A 24,284-nucleotide genomic window follows, 5' to 3' on the forward strand; every position below is an offset into this window, starting at 1 on the left:
CAAGTTAATGAGTTAGTGTTTTTTTGGCTTGTTTACAAAATGCACAATTTTAATTCTAATGTATGAGGAATTGCTTTTTCCTTAGATTTGCCTGAAAATGTGTCCAAATACTGATGTGACTCTATCATGGTGATGTGTAATTTCTAACACTTACAGGAGATTTTTTGTTAATTTTTAAATGCAAGTGTTTTGACTTCATCTCCTTGTTGGGTTATATTTTTAAGTCATCCTTTACAAACTAACCTGGTATAATCTTTGTGATATGAGCTCTGGGTGGTGGTATGAAGCAATGAATTCTTCAGTTACTCCTAACACAGATTCTACTTTCTCTTTCCATTTTACATCTGCACGCTGGCAAGTGCTAAAACCCAAGCAGTAAATGTGTATGGTTCCTTCCCTTCTTGGGTAAGATCGGCCTAGGTGCTCTTGCATGTTGTGTGCTCCCCATCGCTTGCCTGTGTCATTTGTGCGGTCAGTTGTCTTGCTGCTTGGAAACCTGTGGAATAGCTGGGGACACCTAATTGCAGGCAGGCCTGCTTTTTAATTTTGCTTAGCTGTTCTGTTAATTCCCTGGCCTCTACTCACTAGAGAACGTGGTTCCTCGCTTACTCACACTTGCTTTCACAATTTGAGCTTTATCTTGTCTTGTGCACTTGAATGGAGTTGAGCATTCGATTGTGAGTACAAACCTGTACGATTGTTCCCATTGGTGTTAAATTCTCAGAGCCAAAAGTTTCCTGCTGTTTGGAAAGTTGACGAGTGCGGACACCTCCATTTGAAATGGCCAGGGCTGAGGCCAAAGCGCAGTTAGAACTGGAAGCATAGACTAACCAGTTTAGCCTCTGTGTGAAATGCCATCAAGTAAGACTGCTTCACTAACTCTTAGGCTTTTGCAGCAGTGTGCTGACGTTAACCTTTGCTCTGTCCCGTTTCCCCATCTTGCAGGAACCAAGAGGGGTTAGGACCCATGACTTTTACACATGAAAAGAGAGCTCAAACGTTGCCTGTTTCTCGTAATAGAGCAGGAATGATGCATGCCAGATTACAGCAACTGAGCAGCCTGGATAACTCTTACACTTTTAACCACAGTAAGTTACTTGCCCATCTAGGGAGCCTCAAGGCTATCAATGCAAATCCTCCTTTCTACAGGCTGAGTACACCACCCCCAGAGCATAGTCATGGATATCCATGTTCCCCTATTGGCTGAAATAATATGAAAGAGAATTGGGCAAGGGTCAAAGTGCTGAAAGTCAGAGTCTGAGGTGGAACTTGATTATATGGAACATTTTGCGGATGCAAATCATAACCTTTCCTGGTCCATAAAGTATAATCTGTATGTTAACTGATGAGTATGTATTTATGGCAGTTTTGTATTTTTCCCTGGGAAACAGATCGTGTTGTTACAGGCGTTAATACTATTGTTTGGGTTACATTATGAATGTGTTACCATATCCAAGCTATCTTATCAGCAAAGCTGGCCTGAGTAATTTCTGTTGTTAAGGCTCAGCTGATGTATTACAACCAATAGGGAACTCATGCTGACTCCAGCAGAGTGATCTCATTAGTCCTGCCACCGCCCCTCATGATTTCTCTGTTCTCCTATAAATCATTCACCCCACCAACTGCCCCTTTGATTCTTTTGCCCCTTCCCTACACTAATGGGCCAATTAACTCACTGACACACACGTCTTAGGGATGTGAGAGGAAATTGAGGCACCCAGGAGATGGAAACCCACACGGTCACAGGGAGAATGGGCAAATTCTGCACAGACAGAACTGAAGGCCTGGGTGATACCTGGTTGGGCAGTGTGGAAACAGGCTCTTTGGCCCAACTTGTGCATGCTGACCAAAATGTCCCATATACACTAGTCTCACCTTCCTGCATTTTGCCCCTATCCCTCTCAACCCATCATTCTATCCATGTTTTTTTTTTCAGGACCTGCTTTAACTGCCTCTCCAGAAGTCCATTCCATATACCCTCTGCCCTCAGTTTAAAAATAAATAGATTTGGGGCCCCCCTCCGCCCCCAGATTCCTGTTAAATCTTTATCTCTCACCCTAAGTTGATGTCATCCGGTTACCGATTCCCTTGTTCTGAGCAAATGACATCCAGTAGCAGGCCGTACAGCCCTTTGTCAGAGCCACGCCCTAGGCACATTCCCCACAAATGGTGATGTTCTTTTTTAATACATCTATCCTCTGTCATTAACATCTATCATCAATTGCCTTTTGAAAGTGCAGCTGAATATGCTTCAGTTCAGGATTCAGTCACAATAAGCGGCTGAAGGAAAGAAACAGCAGTTTTTCACTTGCTCCCTCTCATTCTTCTGCTGCCTGCTGTCCCTCTGCATCCCATGGCCACCAAACCTCCTGCCCCTGGCAGTGGGGGATCCATTGCTAGATCCTGGGTTTAATGCTATTTAGTCAGGTTTTGATTAGGATTAATTGCCTTTATCCGAATCTGCATTGTGAATTGGCATTGATAATTTCAATGTCGTGAACAACCTTTCACAGCTGCTTCAGATATTGTAGGATTTAAAGCTTTCCTAACAAGCTGCTAGGGCCCCATTTTGGTTTAGTTTGCTTTTTAGTTATTATTTGGTGAAAGTTTTTGTTTTGGGAAAAAAAAGTCGGCAAGTGCAACAATTTTTAATTATAATTTACAACTACGTTGGCAACGAGTTTACTAATCTCTGAAAGTTGCCCACTCTTCTCCTCCAGTTACCAGATGGCATCACTAACTATTGTCAACAAACAAATTAGCAATCCATGTCCAATGCCAATTACTGCAATTTGGTAGGTGTTATTCCGAAACTAAAACAGGGTCAGTTGACAATGTAAGTATGCAAAAATAACTGAAGACCAATTTCACTGAACAAGATGATGGGGACACCTTTTGGAAAAGTTGATTATTACTTAGCACTGCGTGTATGAGTGTGTGTGTCTGTATGCATGCCTGTGCAGGTGTGTTTAAAAACTCACTGGATCATGGAAATGTTGGCAATTCTGTGAAATGCCAACTTGTTGATTTAAAATATCACCAAAAATAATTAAGATCCACTTCTTTAAATTGGAGGGATGGGGGCGAATATCTTGACAAATATTTGGCTCTGTGTACATAAACAAAAGCAAAATTTTACGTTGTGACTTTTTTTCCAATGGTACTCTTGTCAAAAGCCAATAGAGGTGTGGGTCCATGTAATGACTGTGAGACTGGTGACTGGATCCTTGTAATGAAATAACCTTATCTCTGTTTCCAGTGTAAGAAAGGTTTCCAGTATTCTTGGGATTTCTGTAGACAATGGTAAGACACAGCAAGGTTACATTGTTGGTTTGTTGTTGCTACAGTTCTGCTTCCTGAAGGGCAGGGGTCCCCAAACAGGTTTATTCCTACTGTCGGTGCTTTCAGAATTGTTTGTACCCTTGCTTCCTCAGTCAGTGACACGCATCCTTATTGTGCAAAGGTGATCACCTCTGCTTGTTTAATTCTGTTCTCCTTCATAATTTTCACTCCAAACAATGATCTATCTCCCCACCCCACTCCAGCTTAACTGATCACATTAGCACTGGGACTGCCCAGCTTTCCCGTCTGTTCCTGGCTACCGATCGTGGGGTCTGCCTCAATAACATGGGATTAGCAGTTGGTGTGGAGGCTGGAGAACTCCTGGCTACTGAGGGACACTGAACACAGGACTGCCCGGTATCGGTCTTGGGACGTCGCCTTGGAGGGCAGCAATCAATCATTGGGCACCTTTGGAGGAGGAAGCATCAGGAAGGCTCCAAATGGACTTGCATCTGTGTGGCCCCTTTTCCATCCTTGAAAGAGTGTTGTAAAGAGTGCAAAATCATTATTGATATTAAATAAGTAGGAACTCTAAGCCAGACAAGAAAAATCTTTGTCGCAAGTTAGAGGAGGTTTTTATCTGGTTAGTGTCTCCTCAGGCAGTTTTTTTGCGACTTGCTTCCATTCCAGTGTTGTGGAGTCTGAGGGGGTGGGGAATTTGCATTCTTGTGTGCTCCTGTTGTTGTCACATGCCTCTGGAGGGCTTCCAGTTGAGAGACTGAAGATACCCAGTGCCTTCCCAGATGATGCTGCTCCATTTTGACCAATCACAGGTCAGGGCCGAACACGTCGCGGAGGATGCGCATTTTGAAGAAGGACTCCTGATGAGCTTCTCCAGAATTTGGAAAAATGCTTCATTTTCACTTGTACCATGAAGAAGGAGCAGATCAGGAGGCACAATGGAAAGAGATTGAACTTCACACAGAGCACTGAGAGTTCCCATTGGCCAGAATTGCTTGCAAGGATGGGATTTGGGAGAACTGGAAATTGACCAGAGGGCCACTGCACCACCAGTGGAGGCATCTCAGAAGTGTTGTGGAGCTCCTCCCAATAACCTTCCCTCTCAGTATGGCAACATCTGATCTGGATGGTTATGAGCAGACACCAACTGGAATCTTGTAACATTCATGTTCTGAGACTATGGGAGAGCTTCAAGAACCTACGGGGAAAGAATTTATTTCTGGTTCTTGAAATATGGCGGTGAATGTGTGTCCAAAATTCAGGTCAACTAACTGACTTCAAGGCAGCAGGTTCAAATCCTGCACTGTCTGTAAGGAGTTTGGATGTTCTCCCTGCGACCTGCATGGGTTTTCCCTGGGTGCTCTGGTTTTCTCCCAACTTCTAAACACCTATGGGCTTGGTAGTTTAATTAGGCAGCATGGGTTTTCATTGGCTGGAATCGGCTTCTACCGTGTTGTAAATAAATGTGAAAATAATTTTGGACATTGGATCCAACAAATAGCCATTACTGTATTGCCTTATCCAAAGGCCAATTTCATTCTTTATTTGTTTAAGCTGTTCACGCTTCGCTTGTGTTAGTAATCGGAATTGAGATTTGATTCTACACGTATGCAGAAGGGAGATTTTGAGGGAATGTTGTCGCTAGCAACTTAAATATCAACATCAGTGACTGGAGATTCTAATTGTATGAGCCTACTGGTCTCAGCTTTTGCTGCATCCCAGGGATTGTTGGTTCAGGACACCTACCAGTATCTTGGCTGAGGGGTTGTTGGAAGAAATGGGGTAAAGGTGTCCATCTGTAAAGCCTGATGCTGTTGAGCTTGTACAAGCAATCCCACAACATGATGGTGTTTTAAGGAATTATTTTCTCTGGTTCGAGGTTTCCAGTTGTCTTTCAAATTCAGCTGTGACTTGGAAGGGTGATGTCTGGAGAGGATTGGTAATCTGGGATCCTATTCTTAACATCCAAGACAAAGCATTCCACCTGATGGTTTCCCATCACCCTCCCTCCAACCAACCCGCAAAGTGCCTCAATGCACAATACTCCAACAGGCCCCCACCCACCACCCCAACAAGCTTCTACCACTAAGCAGAATAAGGTCATTGGTTGCAGAGGAGCACTGCCCTCCAGGCTGCACATCCCTGACTCACAACTATTCACGTCCTTCATTGTCACTGGGTCTAAAACCTGGATCTTCATGTCCATCATCATGGGAGCACCTTCAGTTGAGGTCAAGAATGTCACTCATCTCCACCATCTTGAGAATGTGGTGGAATGGGAGTAAACTCTGGCCTTGCCAATAGTGAATAAATAGGAAAAGAGAAGGAGCAAAGTTGGCAGATTAAGCAATCAGTGAATTTGCACATGCAGGCTCAGCTTGTATTTTAACGCTACACCTTCAACTGAGTGCAACATCATAGAGGCTTCTGAGCAAATAGCATCAAGCCAGGTGAGGCAGTAGAATATGTGTTCAAAAGCAAGGCCAAAGTTGTTGGTTTGCAGGGAATATTGAAGTCGATGTCAGAGCCTGGCATTGAGGAAGGGCCTTTGGCCCAACTCATCCATGGCAACCATGTTTTCAGACTGAGAAATCCCTATTTCCCTGCATTTGACCCATTCTCAACCTTTCCCATGCACATACCCGCCCGAATGTCTTTCAAGGTACAATTGTTCCTGCTTCTCTCACTGCCTCTGGCAGTTCATACGCCACACCCACCACCCTCTATATTGAGAATGTGCCCCTCTCATCCCTCTTGGACCCTTGCCCTTGAACCTATGCCCTCTCAACTTTTAGTAATCTCAATGATGGAGGCAGAGAAGAGACTTGGAGGAGATTCTCATTTAATAAAATCTTCACTCCCTGGAAGAAACTCTTCCCAATTCACATCCCCTCACTTTTCTCAAAGAAGATGCCAGCAGAAATATTGTCTGCATCCTGGTTGCAGTCAAAGTTGACCCTTTGATGGTGTGTTAGTGGAACAGCTGATGAGAGAAATATTCTTGGGCTTATTTACTTCTATTTCTGAGGTTTCAAAGAGCAGGAAGCAAGCTGTCATTCAAAGGAAGGGTAGGGTAGACAGGAGAAGATGCTTGAACAAGCTAATAAGATGGGTACTGGAACTGAGTGGTTCCAGATTCTACTGATGTCCAGAGTCTGAAGCAGATGGGTCTCCTTGCACTGGAAAAGGGTGCAAATGTGCTGGGGAAACTCAGCGGATCACGCAGCATCCAGAGGAAGTGGAGAGTATCCGACATTTCAGGTTTGGTGGTTCGTCCATCAGCAATCAAGAGAAATGGGTTGGCGATTGAATCAAAAGGAGGGGTCATAAGGGAAGAGGTTGGGGGAAGGGGGTGGAGCGCAGGCTAACAGGTAAGGGGTGATGGGTGGATAGCCGTTGGAGGGTAGACGCTGAGAAGAGATGGGAGAGGGCAGAGGGGAGCTGTCAGATAGGAGAAGGGAAGCTTGAGGAAGAGAGACAGAGGATGGGCAAAATGTCTCCAACCAGTTGGCATCACTTTTGATTTCTCCATGCTTCGCTAAACCCCTCCCCTGTGTGCCTCTTTCTTTCTCTCATTGCTCTGTCGCCTTTCCTCCAGCTCCCCACCCTCTTCCTTTCCTTCTATCAGAGAACCGGCCCTTCTTCGCCCTCTGCCTCACCCATCACTTCTCAGCTCTTTTCTCTTCTGCCCTCCTACCTATATCTCTGTTTCCTCGTACTTGTTAGTCTGCACTCCTCCCTCCTGTCCTTTTTCACTCTGGCATCCACCTGTTTCTCCTGATTCATGATGAAGGGCTCAGGCTTGAAATGTTGGTTACCCTTTATTCCTATGGGTGCTACGTGACCCGCATGTTTGTGTATTGCACTCATCCCCAGCAGCTATAGTTTCTTATTTAACTTTGGAAAAAGTGCTCCTAATGGGAAGGCCCAAAACAAGGCCTCAGAACACAGACAGGATTTAATGGGATTTAAATGCAGACAACTTGTGGGGGGCGGTGGGGAGAGGCCCAGGGGCACACGATGATCCTTTTATAAATCCTTCATAAATCTGGCGGAATTCAGGAGAGACCACTTCCCTCGGAGGAGGGAGGGGAATGAGGAACGTTCCCATCGGGAAGAGTTGAGGCGTGGGTTGAAGGGGAACACCTAATGGAGGGAGGGGCATGGGGTTGGAGAGAGTGGAAGGAGGCCAGCGCAGAAGAGATGTGAGCACAGGGGCAAGTAGCCTTTCTGTGAGGGAAACAGGATGTGTCTGTGTCATGACAACGTCTTCCAATGTGCTGGGATTTTATGAACTTCATCACGTTGATGCAAATAGTCATTAGTCTCATTTGGATTATTCTCTACTTCATTTTATGTTGAGATAATTATTTCTGTAAGCTTGGGAACAGCAGTTGTGAATGTTGTTGAAATAATTTTCTTGCTTCAATTAGGCTACGGACATTCTGATGCTGATGTTATTCATCAGTCTCTCTTGGAGGCCAACATCGCCACGGAAGTTTGTCTGACTGTGCTGGACATAATGTCTTTGTTCACCCATGTTTTTAAGGTATGATTCTATGGACAGCAGTGTTTCTATTTGGGAACAACACCTAACATTCCATATCAGCAGTCTGGAACCACATGACTTCAAAATCGACTTCTCCGATTTCTGTTAAACCCATCCCTGTGGCTCTCTCTTTCCTGACCACTCTGTTTCAACCAGCTTCCATCCCCTACCTTCAGCCCTATTCCACAATCACTTCTCAGCTTTTTTTTCTCTTCAACCCTCCCACTTGTACCCACCGATAATCTCTTAGCTGTTAGCCTGGACTTCTCCCCCTTCTCTCCTCTCCCTGCACCTTTTTATTCAGGTGCCTGCCTGGGTTTTTGCTTATCACTCAGGAACACTTCAGGCCTGAAACACTGGTTACCCTTTATGTCCTGTTGATGTTGTGTAACCTGCTGAGTTTCTCCAGCATGTTTGTGCCTTTCAGTGTTTTCATGCGCAATAGTTCTATTTTTAGTGGTGTTCCTTTTAACTCGCTAACAATGGTGCAATCTTGTCTGCTAACCTGCATACAAACTCCTTGCACATGCGAGTCAAAATTTATAGTGCAGGAGGTCATTCAGCCCATCTGTGCTTACATGAACAAATTTATTGTCATATACAAAGTACAGATGCAGTTAAAGCCTTGCCTGCTATAGCTTCCTGGATAAAAACAAATAATAAATAAAAGGAAGGTTGGGGAAAGAAATAATAAGTATTCACAGTTGAACTTCCTCCTAACTTCTTCCTTCTCATCTCAGTCAAAGATCGAAGTGTGGAGAAGCTCTCGACAGGCTCGTATTGAACGTGTGATGTAATCTGAATTGTTGTAAGCGTACTGTCTTGTTATCCATGTGATGTGACATTTATATTCTTTGGCCTATTATAGTCATATCTGAGCATTCTATTGGAACAATCCCACTGACCACCTTATGTAACTCTCCAACCAGATGGCATTCACATCAACCCCTTCACTTTATATTAGCCCCTCTGTCTCCTTTCTTGCGCGTGCTCTCTCGCTCTCAATTTTCCTTCTGCCTCCTTTCACAGAGCCAAAAGCAAGCAACTACAGCAATCATTTCTCACCATTCCTCTTATCATATCCAATGAACACTACTGGCTTGTACTCCTCCCCTTCCCTTTTCCCCAGCCTTTTAATAATTCTTGGGATCTCTGCACTCCTCCAATCATTCCCTCATTGCTGGTTGTTGTTGCCCGTCATTCTGTACCAGCCATTCTCAGCCTTTCTTTGGTTATGGGTTCATTAGGACTGCTCAAAGTCTATGGGGCCCCTTCCCTGTGAAGCAGACAGGTTTGGTGGTTTTTTTGGTACTTCTCTCCTACTGACTCCATAAAAATATTTTATGATATCAGTCCATGCCCCCCCTTAAATGTACTGTGGCTCCCGTTGAGAATGGCTGCTTCAGAACCTCCCTCCCTTCCACTCAGGGTCATGCTAAACTTAAATACCCCTGTTCATAAGCTGCACCAGAGCTCAAAGGAAAAATAAAAGATGCTTTCTTCATTGATAGTATAAAACAAAACTGCCGACCTTTGCTCTCATTATGCCCTTTCAAATTGCCATGTAAAATGGAATTAACCGGGCAATTTTCCCAGTTAGCACCCCAGTTACGCAGCAGTTAGAAAGGGTCTGACCTGGTCAACCCTATCCAGATCCAACCGGGTCCCTGACCTACCTCAGAGGTAGTCAGGGAACCCAGTTAAGCTTACCTAAGTCACGTCCACAAGCGATTTGAAAATGAAAATGGCCGACTTGCTCATTCCGGTGACGTCAGTGTTTGCGTGCATGCTTCACCATACTTCCGATGAGTACGTGGCATGTCATTTTGGAGGGTGGGAACCCCTTAAATTTCCATTAAGGGAGCTCCTCCCAGCAATTTAAAAGGTGCTTCCAGCACCTTTGCCCCAGTAATCGCACCTGGGTCCCAGGAGGGCCACCTAGGTTCTGCAGTTTAAAAGAGGCTACTGCCCACCCTAGTACCTGTTGAGGGGAGCCTGCTTCCAATGGTAGAAGAGCAGTGATGTATGCCACTGTCTGTAAGGAGTGCTGCTCTGTGACCGTCCTCCAGGTGCTCCAGTTTCCTCCCACATCCCAAAGACGTATGGGGTAAGTAGTTTAACTTGTCACGTGAATGTATTTGGGCGGAGCATGCTCGTGGGTTGAAAGTGCCTGTAACCCTGCTGTATCTCTGAATTCAAATTAAACAGGAATTTCCATCTTCTGATGTGTGAGGAAGCCATCGAGCATGTCCCGGATCTCACTAATTTTCTCTATGACCCATTCTCCCACATTCCAATCATTTGCCTCATACACTTACCCACTGATTACAGCTACCAATTAACCCATTGACCCACACATCTTTGGGATGTGGGAGAAAACCGGAGCACGTAGAGGGAGGGGAATTCACGCGGTCACAGAGAGAACATGCAGACTCCAAACATACAGTACCTGAACTGCCTGAATCCAGGTCTCTGGGTTGTGAGGCTGTGACCCTTTTATCCTGAAAGGATAATGCAAAGTTTTGAACTTGTGTCTCTGCTAAATTCAGTCATAAATGAAATGAATAAAACAGCGGACATCAGTAGAGGTGACCATGAAAGGAATGAAGTGTCATTGGAATACACCTGATAAACAAGCATGCTTCAGGGGAGGAATCCTTCCCTGCTTTGACTTGTGTGTCACAGTGATTCAAGGGAGTTGCCAACCTCAGCCTTGCAGGCAATCCCTCTTGGCCAGACGGTCACCTGATATTGTTACAAGCCCAGAGATCCCCAAAACCCAGTAGCAATAGATATTCACCAAGACAAATAATTACTTAAACAAAAGTTGCTTTTAATCATCTTTAAACGTGAAAATAGAATCACACTTTAACTTATCACTATTGACTTATTTAATGTAATGTGTGAGTAAGTTCAGAAAAGTTATTTGGTTCACAGTCCAATCTTACTTCTCATTCCTCCAAGTTCACTGGTTGCAAGCAATTCTTATACTGTGCACAGAATTTAACATGTATAACATTTACCAGGCTTTGGTGCTTGAAAGGTACATGGTTACTGCTCAGGAAGGTTCTTGTCGGTTTTCAGAGAGAGATTTGTTGTTTAATGGACACCCAGCCACTTCAGTGTCTTGCTGATGAAATTTTCCCCCTTCAGGGTTCTCCAGATGATAACCTCTTTCTTTCAGGTCACCACAGAGTTCCTTTTTGTTTCTCTTATTCCAAGTGAAACATTAGACGGCCAGTCTTCTCCTCTTGCATGAACCACAAGGGCTTTGACCAGGATGAATCAAACACTTACAACCCATCTTCCACATGGGGTTTTCCACAAGCTTGCCAGCTTGTCCTGTTCCAGTTCCAGCTGCTGTTGCTGGCTGTAACACTGCAGGTGATTTCACACTCTCTCTCTCTCTCTCTCTCTCTCTCTCTCTCTCTCTCTCTCTCTCTCTCTCTCTCTCTCTCTCTGACACACAGAAAGAAAAAACGTGTTTGACTCTCTCTGCTTGCAAACCCACATGACCCTCCTAGAATAACAGCTCTACTCCAGACAGAAGGTGGTTCTGACAAGATCTTTCACCTGTTGCCTTTTTGTAAACAACAATCCATTAGTGAAGTCTCTTGGGCACTCTCCAAAGCTCTTGCAAAAGCTGTCGAGTCAAATATCTAGCATTAGCAGAGCTCCAGTATTTCAAATAAGATCTGTTTTAAAGTGTTTGTATGTTACCTACTCTAACAAACAGTTCCCAATTTATGTCCCAAAAACATATCTATATACTCTGTCACAATATGATGTTATTGCCTTCATCCCCAGGGGCAACTGCTCGCTGATCACGGACACAATCCCCTGATGAAGAAGGTCTTCGACGTTCACCTCTGCTTCGTGAGGATCAATCAGTCGGAGACAGCACTGAAGTCTGTATTCGCTGCTCTGCGGAACCTGGTCTACAAGGTATGATCTCCTCTCAGCCTCCACCTGAGGGCTGGGATGGTGACCGCTGCTGGCTTTGCACCAGGAGGCCATTCAGCCCCTCCATCTCACCAGGTTGAACATTGCCTCTAGAGTTCTGATTGGAGGTGCAGCACACAAAGTGCTGGAGAAACTCTGTCATGCAATATCCATGGAAAGCAATAAGCGCTCACTGTTTCAGGCCTGACTCCTTCTTAAGGTGTGCCAAAGATCAGGCCAAATCTGGATAAGCAGGTGGGGGTTGGGGGGGGGTAGGAGTGTGGGCCAGCAGGTGATAGGTGGATGCAAATGAATTCCATTTCCACCCCAACCATCACCACCATCCTATTCAGTCTTCACAGACCTGGAAATCAGAGTCACAAAGATATGCAGAGCTGGAAGAAGCCCTTCAGCCCATCAAGTCCATGTTGACCATAAAGCACCTAATTGACATCAACCTGGCATCGGATTAAAGGCCCTCTGATTAAATGAATGACCTCAGCCTATGGAGATCGAGTAATGGTGGGAGGACTGTAATTTTTGGAATTATTTTATTTTTAGTTTAATTGTTTTAATTTTGACTATGTTTTGAGTAACTGATTTATAAATAGTTTTTATTTTTTAAAATGATTTTCATAATTTGATAGTTTACTGAGTATCAGGGGTGCTTGAAACCTCAGGTTCATTAAGAGAGAAGGTAAAACTTCACCCTCTGCTTTGCCTCCAACCAAAGTTTCGAGATTGGGGCTGAGCTGGCTTGTAGAGACTGTGGCTGATTGGTGGACACCTCCCTCATTCCAGATTCAAGGACAGTTTCCTTCCTGTTGTTCACAGGTTCTTGAAAGGACCACATTAGTAAAGGATAATGACTTGCACTATTTAACTGTACTTTTTAGCACTATGCCCTGCATTTTTTTCATTTGTGCACCACCTCTTGTGCTTTGTGTAAGCTGACTTGCCTGGATCACACACAAATCGATTTTCATTATATCTCGGCACAATTTTCCCCAGATCCTGAAGAAAGGTTCTCTCTTTTTCAGTTCCCTTCCATGTTCTTTGAAGGCAGGGCTGACATGTGCGCAGCAATGTGCTACGAGATCTTGAAGAACTGCAATGCAAAGTTGAGCACCATCCGAGGTGACGCGTCCACGCTCCTCTACTTCCTGATGAGGAACAATTTCGAGTGGACAAGGAGGAGGTCCTTTGTCCGGACTCACCTGCAGGTCAGTGTTGGGAACAGGACAGAGCAATGATCATTGTCAGGGAATAGGCCATTCAGCCCTTCTCCATGCTGGGCATCTATTCTAATCCCATTGACCCACATTTTCTAAACTTTTCCTTTCTACTGACATGTCCATATTTAAACATTTTTAAAAGCCTCTAACTTTCCAAGAAGTCTGAGGAGATTTGGCATGTCATCAAATACTCTTATCAAACTTCTACAGGTGCACCGTGTAAATAAGCTGGCTGGTTGTATCACAGCCAGCGATGCAGGAGGCTGCAGGAAGTAACCTGGGTAAGTCCATGACAGGCCTTGACCTCCTGCCCATTGAAGACATATATGTAAGGCACTGCATCAAGAAGGCAGCCAACAGCATAAAGGAACCCCATCACCCTGGCCACAACCTCATCTCCCTGCCACCATCAGGCAGAAGGTAAAGAAGCCTGAAGTCCAGCGCCTCCAGTGAGCAGTTTCATTCCAACAGCTATCGGGCTCTTGAACTTTCCCTATACCACCCTAAACACCCTAGCACCATAAAAAGACCTGTCTGCACTTTTTTCTGGATCTACTGTAACTGTGAATATTTATTGATGCCTTATATTCATTATCATCTTTCTTGGTAATTAAATGTAAATTGGAGTTGTTTTTTAGGTAAAAGACAATATTGTATCACCAATTGTATCCTCTCCTGTGACAGATCGTTCTCAATATTCACGACCCCCCCTCCCCCATGTGGAAAACCTACCTCTCAGGTCTCCTTTAACTTTTCCCCTTTTCATCTTAAGCCTTCTCTCTCTATTTACCAGAAAAGTAATTCTTACTATCTGCCCCTAATAATTTTATAAGCCTCTACAAGGTCACCCCTCAGCCTCTCTTGCTCGAGTGAGAATAAAGATAGCCTATCTCATCTTTCCATAAAACTAAGGTCTCCATTCCAGACCACATGCAGATGAATCTCCTCAGCATTCTCTCTATTACTACCCCTCTTTCTGTTGCTACCTTCCAGTGATGAAGTGAACAGAAGTATGGGCGATACTCTTAATGTGGCCTACTCTTAAGTTAGAGAGATGGGTCATGAGTCGGGTGGGGTGGGGTAGCGAGCGCTTCAAACTGGGCTCAGAACACAGGAGTGAAACATGAATGTCTGCAGATGCTGTGATTGTAGTCAAAACACAGAGATGCTGGAGGGATTCAGCCGTAGGAGCTAAAGGTGTATTTGCCAACATCTCAGGCCTGAGTTCATACTCAAGGTATGAGCAAAAAAAGAGATAGGTGTCTGTGTTAAGGGTGGGGGGGGAAAAAGGGAATGAATGGGAGGGGGAGGTGTACAGAACAACAGACAACAGATGTTAATTGGATATGATAAGAGGAGAGGTGAGAATTGATTTTGACTGTGGAAGGGGACAGAGGGAAAAGGGAGAGAGACAGCTAAAGGAAAGGTATCATGGGGAAGGATGGTGGGAGTGGGTTTTTATCAGAAACTGGAGAAGTTGATGTTAATGCCATCTGGTTAGAGGGTACCAAGATAGAAAATGAGATGGTGTTCCTCCAATTTATGGGTGGTTTCAGTCTGGCAGGGCATGAGACCATGGATAGGCATGACTGCAAATAAATGGGGTGAGGAATTGAAATGAACAGGCACTGGGAGGTCCATACTATTGTAGTGGACAGACCCAAGGTGCTCAATGAAGCGACCTTCCAGTGTGTGTCCAGTCTCTCCAATGTAGAGATCCCACCACCAGACACATATTCCCCTCTCCACCTTCTGCAGGGACTGCACCTTCTGTGACTCCTTCGTCCAATCCTCCCTCCCCACCAATCGCCCACTTGGGATGTACCCCTGTGACTGCAGAAGATGCTTTACGTGCCCACACTTCCTCCCTCACCATCATTCGGGGTCCCCAACAGTCCTTTCAAGTGAAGTAACACTTCACTTGTGAATCTGCAGGGGTCATCTACTAAGATTGAGTCGTCTGGGACTGAACTCGCTGGAATTTAGAAGAATGAGAGGGGATCTTATAGAAACATATAAAGTCATGAAAGGCGTAGATATGATAGAGGATGGCAAGTTGTTTCCATTGGTAGGGGAGACCAGAACTAGGGGACATAGCCTCACAATTTAGGGTTGTAGATTTGGTATGGAGTCGAGGAGGAACTTCTTTTCCCAGAGGGTGGTGAATCTGTGGAATTCCCTGCCCATTGAAGCTGTGGAGACACATTTAGTAAGTATGTTTAAGACACGTTTGGATAGATTTTTGCATAGTAAGGGAATTAAGGGATATGGGAAAAATGCAGGTAGGTGGAGATGAGCCCATAATCAGATCAGCCATGATCTCATTGAATGACAGAGCAGGCTTGATGGACCAGATGCCCTACTCGTACTCCTATTTCCAGTGCTCCCCTTGTGGTCTCTAATTTGGAGAGTCTGGACACAGGTTGGGAGATCACTTTGTTGAACACCTCGGTTCTGTCTACTGCAAAAGCGTGGATCTCCCAGTGGCCACCTATTTCAAAGCTCTGCCTCATTCCCTTGCTGATATGTCTGTTCATGGCCTAATGCACTGCCGCATAGATACCACCCACAAATTGGAGGAACAACACCCCATATTCCAACCGGATGGCATTAATATTGACTTCTCTGATTTCAGTTAGAAAACCACCCCCACCATCTTTCTCCATATCTCCTTTCCTTTAGCTCAGTTTTTCTCTCTCTCTCTCTCCCCCCCCCCTTCTTTTTCCCTCTGTCCCCTTTCACAGAACCAAAATTGATTCTCACCTTTCCTCTTTCCTGTCCTCTCCTCTATTGTATCCAATTAGCATCTTTGTCTGCTGGTCCGCACTCTTTCCCCTCCCATTCTTCCCCTTTCTCCCCCAACCTTTATGACAGACACCTGTCCTTTTTTGCTGAGGAAGGCCTCAGACTCGAAACGTCGTTAATATATCTTTATCTCCTCTGTTCCTCCAGCATCTCTTTGTTTTGCCTCAGAACTCAGGAGTTTGAGGTTGGCCACTCATTTCCTCAAGTTACTGCCTCAGTTCCTGCCAGATTCCCATATCCTCCATGTACCGAAATATCTCAGCCTGGAATAGACTCAAAGACTGAGCCTCTACAGAATTACAAAATTTCACCACCCTGAGTGAAGAAATTTCTCCTCAGTTCAGTCCAAAATGATGAACATCTAAACAATGAAGTTTACGCATCTTATCTCAGCCCTTGTCCTCCACTGTCCTATTCTGCTTAAATGGATTTTCTTTGCCTTTCTCCATGGCAATCTTTTCAGTCTTCTCTCTCCATGGATCCACAACCTCTGCCACGCATAACGAGCCCAAATGACTCTGACGTCCACCATCTTGAAGTGCTTTGAAAGGCTGGCGACTCTAACAACCCAGCCAGCCTAGACCCTCTTCAATTTGCCTATCAGCCAATCAGATCCACAGCAGATGTTGTCTCCCAAGCTCTCCACTCAGCACAAGAACACCTGGATGTCAAGGAGTCTTATGGTTTGAGTACTGTTCACGGACTAGATAGAGCTTTTCCTTCAATACCATAGTTCAAACTTCAGCATCTAGGCATCAGCGCTCCCATCTGCAACTGGACCCTTGACTTCCTGTTCAACAGACTGCAATTCGTGCAGATGGGCAACGACATCTCCAGAATCACACTGAACACCGATGCTCCTGAAGGATGTGCACTCAGTTTCTGTCTAATCTATCTCTGCTCCCATGATGATACAGCTGAATACCATTCCAACTTCATCTTCAAAGTCACTGACGACACCACAGAAGTGGGCTGGGTACCAAATAATGATGAGATGGATTTCAGGAAAGAGACTGCAAGTCCAGGGGCATGGAATCAAGCTAACAGCATCTCTCTCAGCATCAGTAAGACAAAGTTGATTAACATTGTCTTCCGGAGAGGTGCTGAGTCCACAGCCATGTCCGCATTGCAAGGTACAATAGCTTCAGGTTTGTAGGAATAAATAACTCCAGTGACCTGTCCTGGGACAAGAAAGTTGATGCAATGGGCAAGAAATAAGACCAGCGCCTCTACTTTCTCAGAAGATGAAAGAAGTTCAGCATGTCTCTTTTGCCCCCCACCATTTCATCAAAAACATACCACTGGATGCAGTGCAGGAGCTGCTCCGCTGAAGATTGGAAGAAGCTGCAGAAGATGGTGAATGCAGCTCGGAAAATTACGCCAACTTCCCGCCCCTCCACGGGCTTCATCCCCATCTCCGGCTGCCGAGGCAGGGCAGCCAACTCACTGTTGGACCCATCACACCCTGGACTCGTGCTCTTTTTCCTCTTATCATTGGGGAGTAGAGTGTGAAATCATACTCCCAGCAGGCTTAAAGACAATTTGTCCCCCACAGCCGTCATGCTCCTGAATGAACCCTTGCTGGGTGCTGACTGATCTTCCGTTTCATTAGAATTCTATTGAAATTGTGCTTTTTACCCAGCTGGATGAATGTTAGAGATAGCCTGTTAGTGTGCTCGCAGAAGAACCCTTCTCGCTGCACTTGGGATTTGAGGCAAGTAACTAACCTTAAAAACACGTGCTGATACGTACAAAGCAATCTGCCTGAATCAGCAGTTTGATCAAATCCTGTCATTGCAGAGAGGCACCAGAGAGCAGCTCAATGCTCTACCAGTAGTGCTCTGAAGGTGAGGCTCAGGAGGAAACACCAGTGGACCATCGGTTCCATCACCAGCCCAATACCATGTCCCTTGTTTCTTGCTGTGTGCTTAGTGCCATGTGGACCTGCGCACGTGTCTTGTTTGGAATCTAACTGATGCTCTTTACTTTCTGCCAGGTGATCATTGCTGTCAGCCAGTTAATAGCTGATGTAATTGGAATTGGAGGAACAAGATTTCAACAGTCGCTTGCTATAATTAATAACTGCGCCAACAGTGACAGAGCTGTGAAGGTGAGCCGTTTATCATTGATTACTCCATCCACAGCCAATGGTCCTGGGACCTGGTTGTTGGTCCTCTCCCCCTCCCTCCCTCCCACACTTCTCTACAACCCCCCCACCCCACGGCTGTCACCACTTCACACTCTATTCATTCCCCGCTGCTCGCTCATCCTTGCTCTGCTGCCTGTGAGCCATTCCTGCTCGCTCCTCGCGTTTGCCCTTTGCTTGCCATTAACTGCACCTCATCCAGATCTACGCCGACAGTGTCCATGGAGTGTAATCTGGACGTGTGAAGTGTTACTCTTTGGAAGGTCAAATCTAAGGGGAATGTATACAGTGACTGGCAAGGCTCTTAAAAGTATTGTTGGGCAGAGGGATCGAAGGGTCCAAATCCACAGATGAATAGAAATGGTCAAGCAAGTAGACAGGGTGGTAAAGGAGTGTGGCTGGGGTAGCCAAATTTGCTTAACGTAAGAGCCAGATACAATAAACTTCAGATTGTTGAGAGCCACAAGACATAAAAAATATTACATACACATTTTTACTCTTGTATATTTTGTTACAACATCAAGAAATCCATGTATAAAATAATACTTATTCATGTACGTAATTTTTAAACTGATTTGTCTTAAGTTTCAATGATCAAAAAGTACACATACACATATCAAATATTTTCAAAATCTTGACCGATTTTCTGTGGAAATCGCTGACCAAGGAAGCAGTAGAGACTGCTTCATTAAATATATTCAAGATATAGTAAGATAGATTTTTGCATCGTAGGGAAATTATTGGCTATGGAGGAAAAGGCGGAGCCGGTCCAAGGCCAGATCAGCTGTGATCTCACTGAATGTGGGACCGGGCTGGATGGCTGATGACTCCTGTTCCTGCTTTTGATGTGTTCTCTTCGGGAACGCTGCTGCCACTGGTCTCAGCAGATACCTGCATCTTTGCAGCGTTCTCAGCCGAGCCCATGATATGGGAAGTGACCTGATGCAAAACTGCCTCCTGTGGCAGGGTGAGACCAAAGGACCCACAGCTCTGCTGCTCCCTGTCCCACCCTCTGCTCCCCTCTGGTGGGATGGGGGGGGAGCAGCTAATGGGAGTGGAGGCTGGGGTATAGAGCGGTCTATCCTCCGCGCTACCTGGAGCTGGCTTGACATCCAGTGAGGCCAGGGCTTTCCCTTGGCCACTGATAGGACCTTCACTGCTGCTGCCAGGTCCAACTATCTCTTGGCTTGGTGCCTGGATGCGGCCTCATCGGTGACCCCCTCCAGCCTTTCCTCCCTGTATCTGTCATCTTGCTTCTCCCTTGCCAGAGCACCTGGACAGTCTCCACCTTTGGGCTAGGCCATGCCTCATCGGATCCTTCCTGGTCCAGCCCCAGCTTCCTGATCTCTGCAGCCACACCCTGCAGAGAACCCTCAGCTTTGCCTGCATTCCCCATGTTGGTGGTGCTCTGCTGTGGTGTGGCCCAGCCTGAGTGAGGAGAACCCAATTCTGGCATGCACTGCTCACTCCACTCCCCTGCAAGGGCTGTTCCTTTTCCTGGTCATGCAGCCTGGGCTGTGACTGTCCCAGTCTGGATGCAGGGATTCAGAGTTTCTTGGGGTGGCTTCGGGAGAGCTGGTCTCTCCTCCAGCCAACATGTTTCCATGAGCCACATATCACATGTCAAAGAACTTGGCCACCCCTGATGTATGGAAGAATGGTTCCCTTCATTGGGCAGAGCACTGAGTATAAACATAAGCAGGTCATGTTGTAGCTTTATAAAACTGGTGAGATTGCAATTGGAATACTGTGCAATTCTGGTCACCTCATTACAGGAAGGATGTGGAGGTGTTGGAAAGGGCATAGAAGTTTACCAGACGGTTGCATGGTTAGGGGGTGTGAATTATACGGAGAGGATGGACATACTTGGGTTGTTTTCTCTGGAGCGTCAAAGGTTGAAGTGTCTAAACTCATGACAACACTTGGCTTCTAGTCCCTTCCTTGTCACCCACCAACACTTGGAGTCTGGTCCCCTCGTCATTACCCACCAACAGCTAGAGTCTAGTCCTTCCATCCCCTCCTTGACACCCACCAACACTTGGAGTCTGGTCCCTTCCTTGTCACCCACCAACTCTTGGAGTCTGGTCCCCTCGTCGTCACCCACCAACAGCTAAAGTCTGGTCCTCCCCTCCCCTCCTTGTCACCCACCAACAGCTAGAGTCTGGTCCTCCCCTCCTCGTCACCCACCAACACTTGGAGTCTGGTCCCCTCCTTGTCACTCACCAACACTTGGAGCCTGGTCCTCCCCTCGCCTCCTCGTCACTCACCAACAGATGGAGTCTGATCCTCCTCTCCCCTCCTCGTCAAACACCAACACTTGGAGCCTGTCCCCTCCTTGCCACCCACCAATGCATGAAGTCTGGTCCTCTCCCTTTTCCTTTTCTCTTCATCCATTAAATTTCCTCTGGAGGAAATCAAGAAAGTCTGTAGACATTGGGGCCTAGTTTGGTGAGGGTCTTTTATGACATTGGCTGCCTTCTTGAGCCAGTGCCTTACATAGATGTCTGCAGTGGATGGAAAGTCAGAGCCTGTAATGGACTTGGCAATATTTGGTATCTGCTTGAAGCAAGGGAAGTTGGCAGTTATTGGAGAACTTTTTAAATACAATTATTCGTTATGGTCTAGAATTCTCAGAGTTGGTAATGAAATTAGTTGAGGCTATCAGAAGGAAATTGAATGGGCACTTGTGTGGAAAATAATTTTAAAATTTTTAGTTATTTACAGTGCATTAGAAGTTGATTCCTTCTATTTACCCATATGCCACCTGATTATGTCCAATTAACATCAATCCCGTATATTTTGGAGGGTGGGAGGAAACCAGAGCACCCAGGGAAAAGCTAAGCAGGTCATGGGGAGAACTCTTTACAGACATCACTGGATTTGATCTTGGTCGCTGGCACTGTAAGAATGTTGTGCCAACTGTGTTGACTGTGCTGCCCTTAATATGAAAACCAATGAGGATAGAATGGGGGAGTGCAATACACAAAGGTGCACAAAACTCAGCAGGTCTTGCAGCATCCATTGGAAGTAATTTTTGAGCCTGGGCCCTTTGTCACTCAACCTCAGCATCTGCAGACTTGCTTGTTTAAAAACAATGAGGGGAATAAATTTCTCTCCAGAGATCCTGTAGGGGTTGAATGAGCTCGTTGTGTGGAACCTTCTGGTCATTTGATGCCATGGTATCAGTCTACAGGATTCCCTTCTGAAGTGAAAGACCTAACCAAACGCATTCGCACAGTTCTGATGGCCACCGCACAAATGAAGGAGCATGAAAATGATCCAGAAATGCTTGTAGATCTTCAGTACAGTCTGGCAAAGTCTTACGCCAGCACTCCTGAACTGAGGAAAACCTGGCTGGACAGCATGGCAAAAATTCACGTCAAAAATGGTGATCTCTCTGAGGTAATTTAACCTGCATTGATACTTCATTTCTGAAAGTGGCTTTGAATGTCTGCATTCCTAGGTGTGGCAGAGTTCCGGAATCAAGGCAGCTGATTTTTGAGTCACAAGCTCCCACAAACAGCTGCGAGACTAGTGGGGGATATCGTGGGATTAGTGGGCGGTTGATGGCTGCCACAAGCTCAATGCATTGAAGGCCTTGTTGCTTCTCTACCCTCAGAGAGAACCTGTATTAACCTAATTCATACCTATAGAAGACTACATAGGGCAAGTACAGACTCTTCAGCCCTTGATGTTGTATTCACCCATATATCCCTAAACAAAAGTACACAACCCACCTTCCCCCGTAACCCCCTATTTTTCCTTCATCCATGTGCCTGTCTAAGAGCCTCTTAAATGCCCCTAATTTTTTGGCCTCCATCCACCATCCCAGACAAGGCATTCCAGGCACCCACAACTCTGTGTTTAAAAAAATAAATAAATAAATAAATAGATAAAAAATAAATTTTAAAAAAATTACCTTGATGTCTCCCCCAAATGTACCTCCCTAACTTTGTACGTATGTCCACTGGTGTTTGCCATTTGTGTCCTGGGAAACGGATGCTGGCTGTCCACTCCATCTATATCTCTCATAATCTTGAAGATCTAAATTTAAGTCTCCTCTCATCCTTCTACGGTCCAAAGAGATAAGTCCCAGCTCTGTTAACTTTGCCTCATACGTTTTCCAATCCAGGTACCATCTTGGTAAATCTCCTCTGCACCCTCTCCATGGCTTCCACATCCTTCCTGTAATGAGGTGAACAGAACTAAACATAATACTCTTTAAGTGTGGTCTCACTAGAGATTTGAAGAGTTGCAACGTGACCCCTCTACTCCTGAACTCAATCCCCCTAGTAATGAAGCCCAGCATCCTATAAGCCTTCTTCACTATCCTATCAACCTGTGCAGCGACCTTGCGGGATGTATGGATTTGAACCCCAAGGTCCCTCTATTCATTCACATTCTTAAGTAACTGACCATTAACCCTGTAATCAGCCTTCTGTCTTTTCAAAATGCATGTTGATACAACAACAAGCATGCAAGCCAGACAAAACTAAGTATCTGTTCCCACACCCAGAGATTTCTATGATTTTCCCCAAAGCAGTCAAAGAATAGAAAATGTAACACCAGGGAACAGGAGTCTTCATTGACCAGGCACTTCTCATGATCCCAGTGAAATCTCTACATATCCGATGAGGGAATAAGTCAATTCCACGATGGATAGTCTCTGAATTGTCACTGTTCTATCTGCCAAATTCACCAGCCTGCTACAGGTACTCCCCAATTTAAGACCGTAATTCAGACCGAAGGATCGGTCATATCTCGGAATGGATGTATGTTAGAGTTGCGTATATTTGTTTAAAAAAAAAGAAAAAACATAAAATTTACATGGTTTATGCTGTATTTGACAAACTATAACAGGGATACAAGGCATGTAAGAGCCAAAATATGCACTTAACTTGTTAGTCAATGTCCCAGGGTCCTAGGCTGGGTGTGGCCATCTTGATTCCTGTCCACATGCGCAAATCTCCAGTTGGCACATGCATGGTGGGCTTGCGTATTGGAGTTCGGTTGGCGCATGTGGGAGAGTTAAGCACCCTGACAATAATGAATTTACACCCTTAATTCTTGCGCATGCGCCAACCGATTTCCAATATGTGAACCACACATGAGCCAACCGAAGACTCACGCATGCACACAGGAATCAAGATGGCTGCGCCCAGCCTATGGCCCATGGGACACTGACTAACAAGCAAAGTACACATATTTTGGCTCTTACATGCCCTATAACAGAGATATAGTTTGTAAAATACAACATAAACCACATAAATTTTATTTTTTTTAACAAATTTTTCATCATATGTGTGGATGGATGTAAGTCACATAGGTTGCAAGTCAGGGAATGACTGTACCACTTCAGATGAATTGTTATGGATTGATCCCATTGGCTGACGGTCATCTGGCCATACTGTGTCAAATCTCATTGGCTCTGGTCTGAGGCTATAAGATTTTATAGCTTTATTCCCCAGCATCAGCCTGAGCACACACTCCAGTGCCCTGGCCCTGAATTTGACTCATTCAAGCCCACCACATGATGGCTGCTGGAACAGTCTCTCAAAATCTCCGCCTCCATTCCTTCACACGCGTGGCAACGAACAAAGACATTTCGTTTCTCTGCTTCCACTGTCCTTGACTCACTCCAGGTCACTGTTTTGAATTCCCTTTTGGCCAACAGCCTGCTTCCATGCTGTAACCTTCTCTAGGCCGAGAACCTTCCTTTCCGAGGTTGATGGAGCAGGAAAGGCCCTGTTCTTGTAACAAGACCTTTCAGCTGGAGAATAGTTGAACATCTCACCCCAAACACAGCACCAGTGACAATTCAGCAGCCCACCCCCCACAGAAATGTTTTGGAGCATCAGGCTGGAACCTCAATGAATAAGATTAGAACTCATGAACACAGACAGATGCAAGAAAATGCCATGCCCTGAGTCATTGTTGGTGTTACATTACCTGTTTGAGACCTTGAGCCAACTTGTCTGAAAGTTACCAACCCCCTCCCCCCCCACACACAAAATATAATTGTAGTTATTACTCTTCTGTTGGTTTTGGGGGTGAAAATTTCTTGTGGGATTGGTCTCTCCACTTACTTTCTTTCAGCATAGACTGGCGTACTTTCAACCCTGACTTCTATAATTCTTTCAACTTTATTGCAATTCCTGCCTGCTAGTTGCTGTTGTTTTGCTTTCATTTCAGGCAGCCATGTGTTACGTCCATGTGGCAGCTCTGGTGACTGAATATCTCAGAAGGAAAGGTAAGGTGGACACCTCCATTCCATTGAAAAGCCCCGGGCTTGTGGTTTTGGCGT

The 24,284-nt window shown here is 45.4% G+C and overlaps 1 protein-coding gene across 17 annotated transcripts in view; it reads left to right on the forward strand.

The window, feature by feature from the left end:
• Nucleotides 1–24,284, forward strand: part of dock9b (dedicator of cytokinesis 9b) — a 346,813-nt gene that overhangs the window by 276,214 nt on the left and 46,315 nt on the right. For 11 of the 17 annotated variants that reach the window (XR_011341986.1, XM_069890523.1, XM_069890527.1 and 8 more), the window contains 7 exons: nucleotides 946–1,088; nucleotides 7,737–7,852; nucleotides 11,660–11,797; nucleotides 12,835–13,017; nucleotides 17,831–17,944; nucleotides 21,167–21,382; nucleotides 24,173–24,230. Coding sequence is in view for 16 of the 17 variants with exons in the window: in XM_069890523.1 (XP_069746624.1) it covers nucleotides 946–1,088; nucleotides 7,737–7,852; nucleotides 11,660–11,797; nucleotides 12,835–13,017; nucleotides 17,831–17,944; nucleotides 21,167–21,382; nucleotides 24,173–24,230 (968 nt within the window). In the remaining variant the exon portion in view is untranslated. Of the gene's footprint in view, nucleotides 1–945; nucleotides 1,089–3,259; nucleotides 3,304–7,736; nucleotides 7,853–8,592; nucleotides 8,661–11,659; nucleotides 11,798–12,834; nucleotides 13,018–17,830; nucleotides 17,945–21,166; nucleotides 21,383–24,172; nucleotides 24,231–24,284 lie in introns of those variants that run through there. The other 6 variants (XM_069890538.1, XM_069890524.1, XM_069890537.1 and 3 more) reach the window with 4 other exon arrangements.

The sequence above is a fragment of the Narcine bancroftii genome, chromosome 7, assembly GCF_036971445.1.
Source record: "Narcine bancroftii isolate sNarBan1 chromosome 7, sNarBan1.hap1, whole genome shotgun sequence".
In the NCBI taxonomy this organism is placed as follows: Eukaryota; Metazoa; Chordata; class Chondrichthyes; order Torpediniformes; family Narcinidae; genus Narcine; species Narcine bancroftii.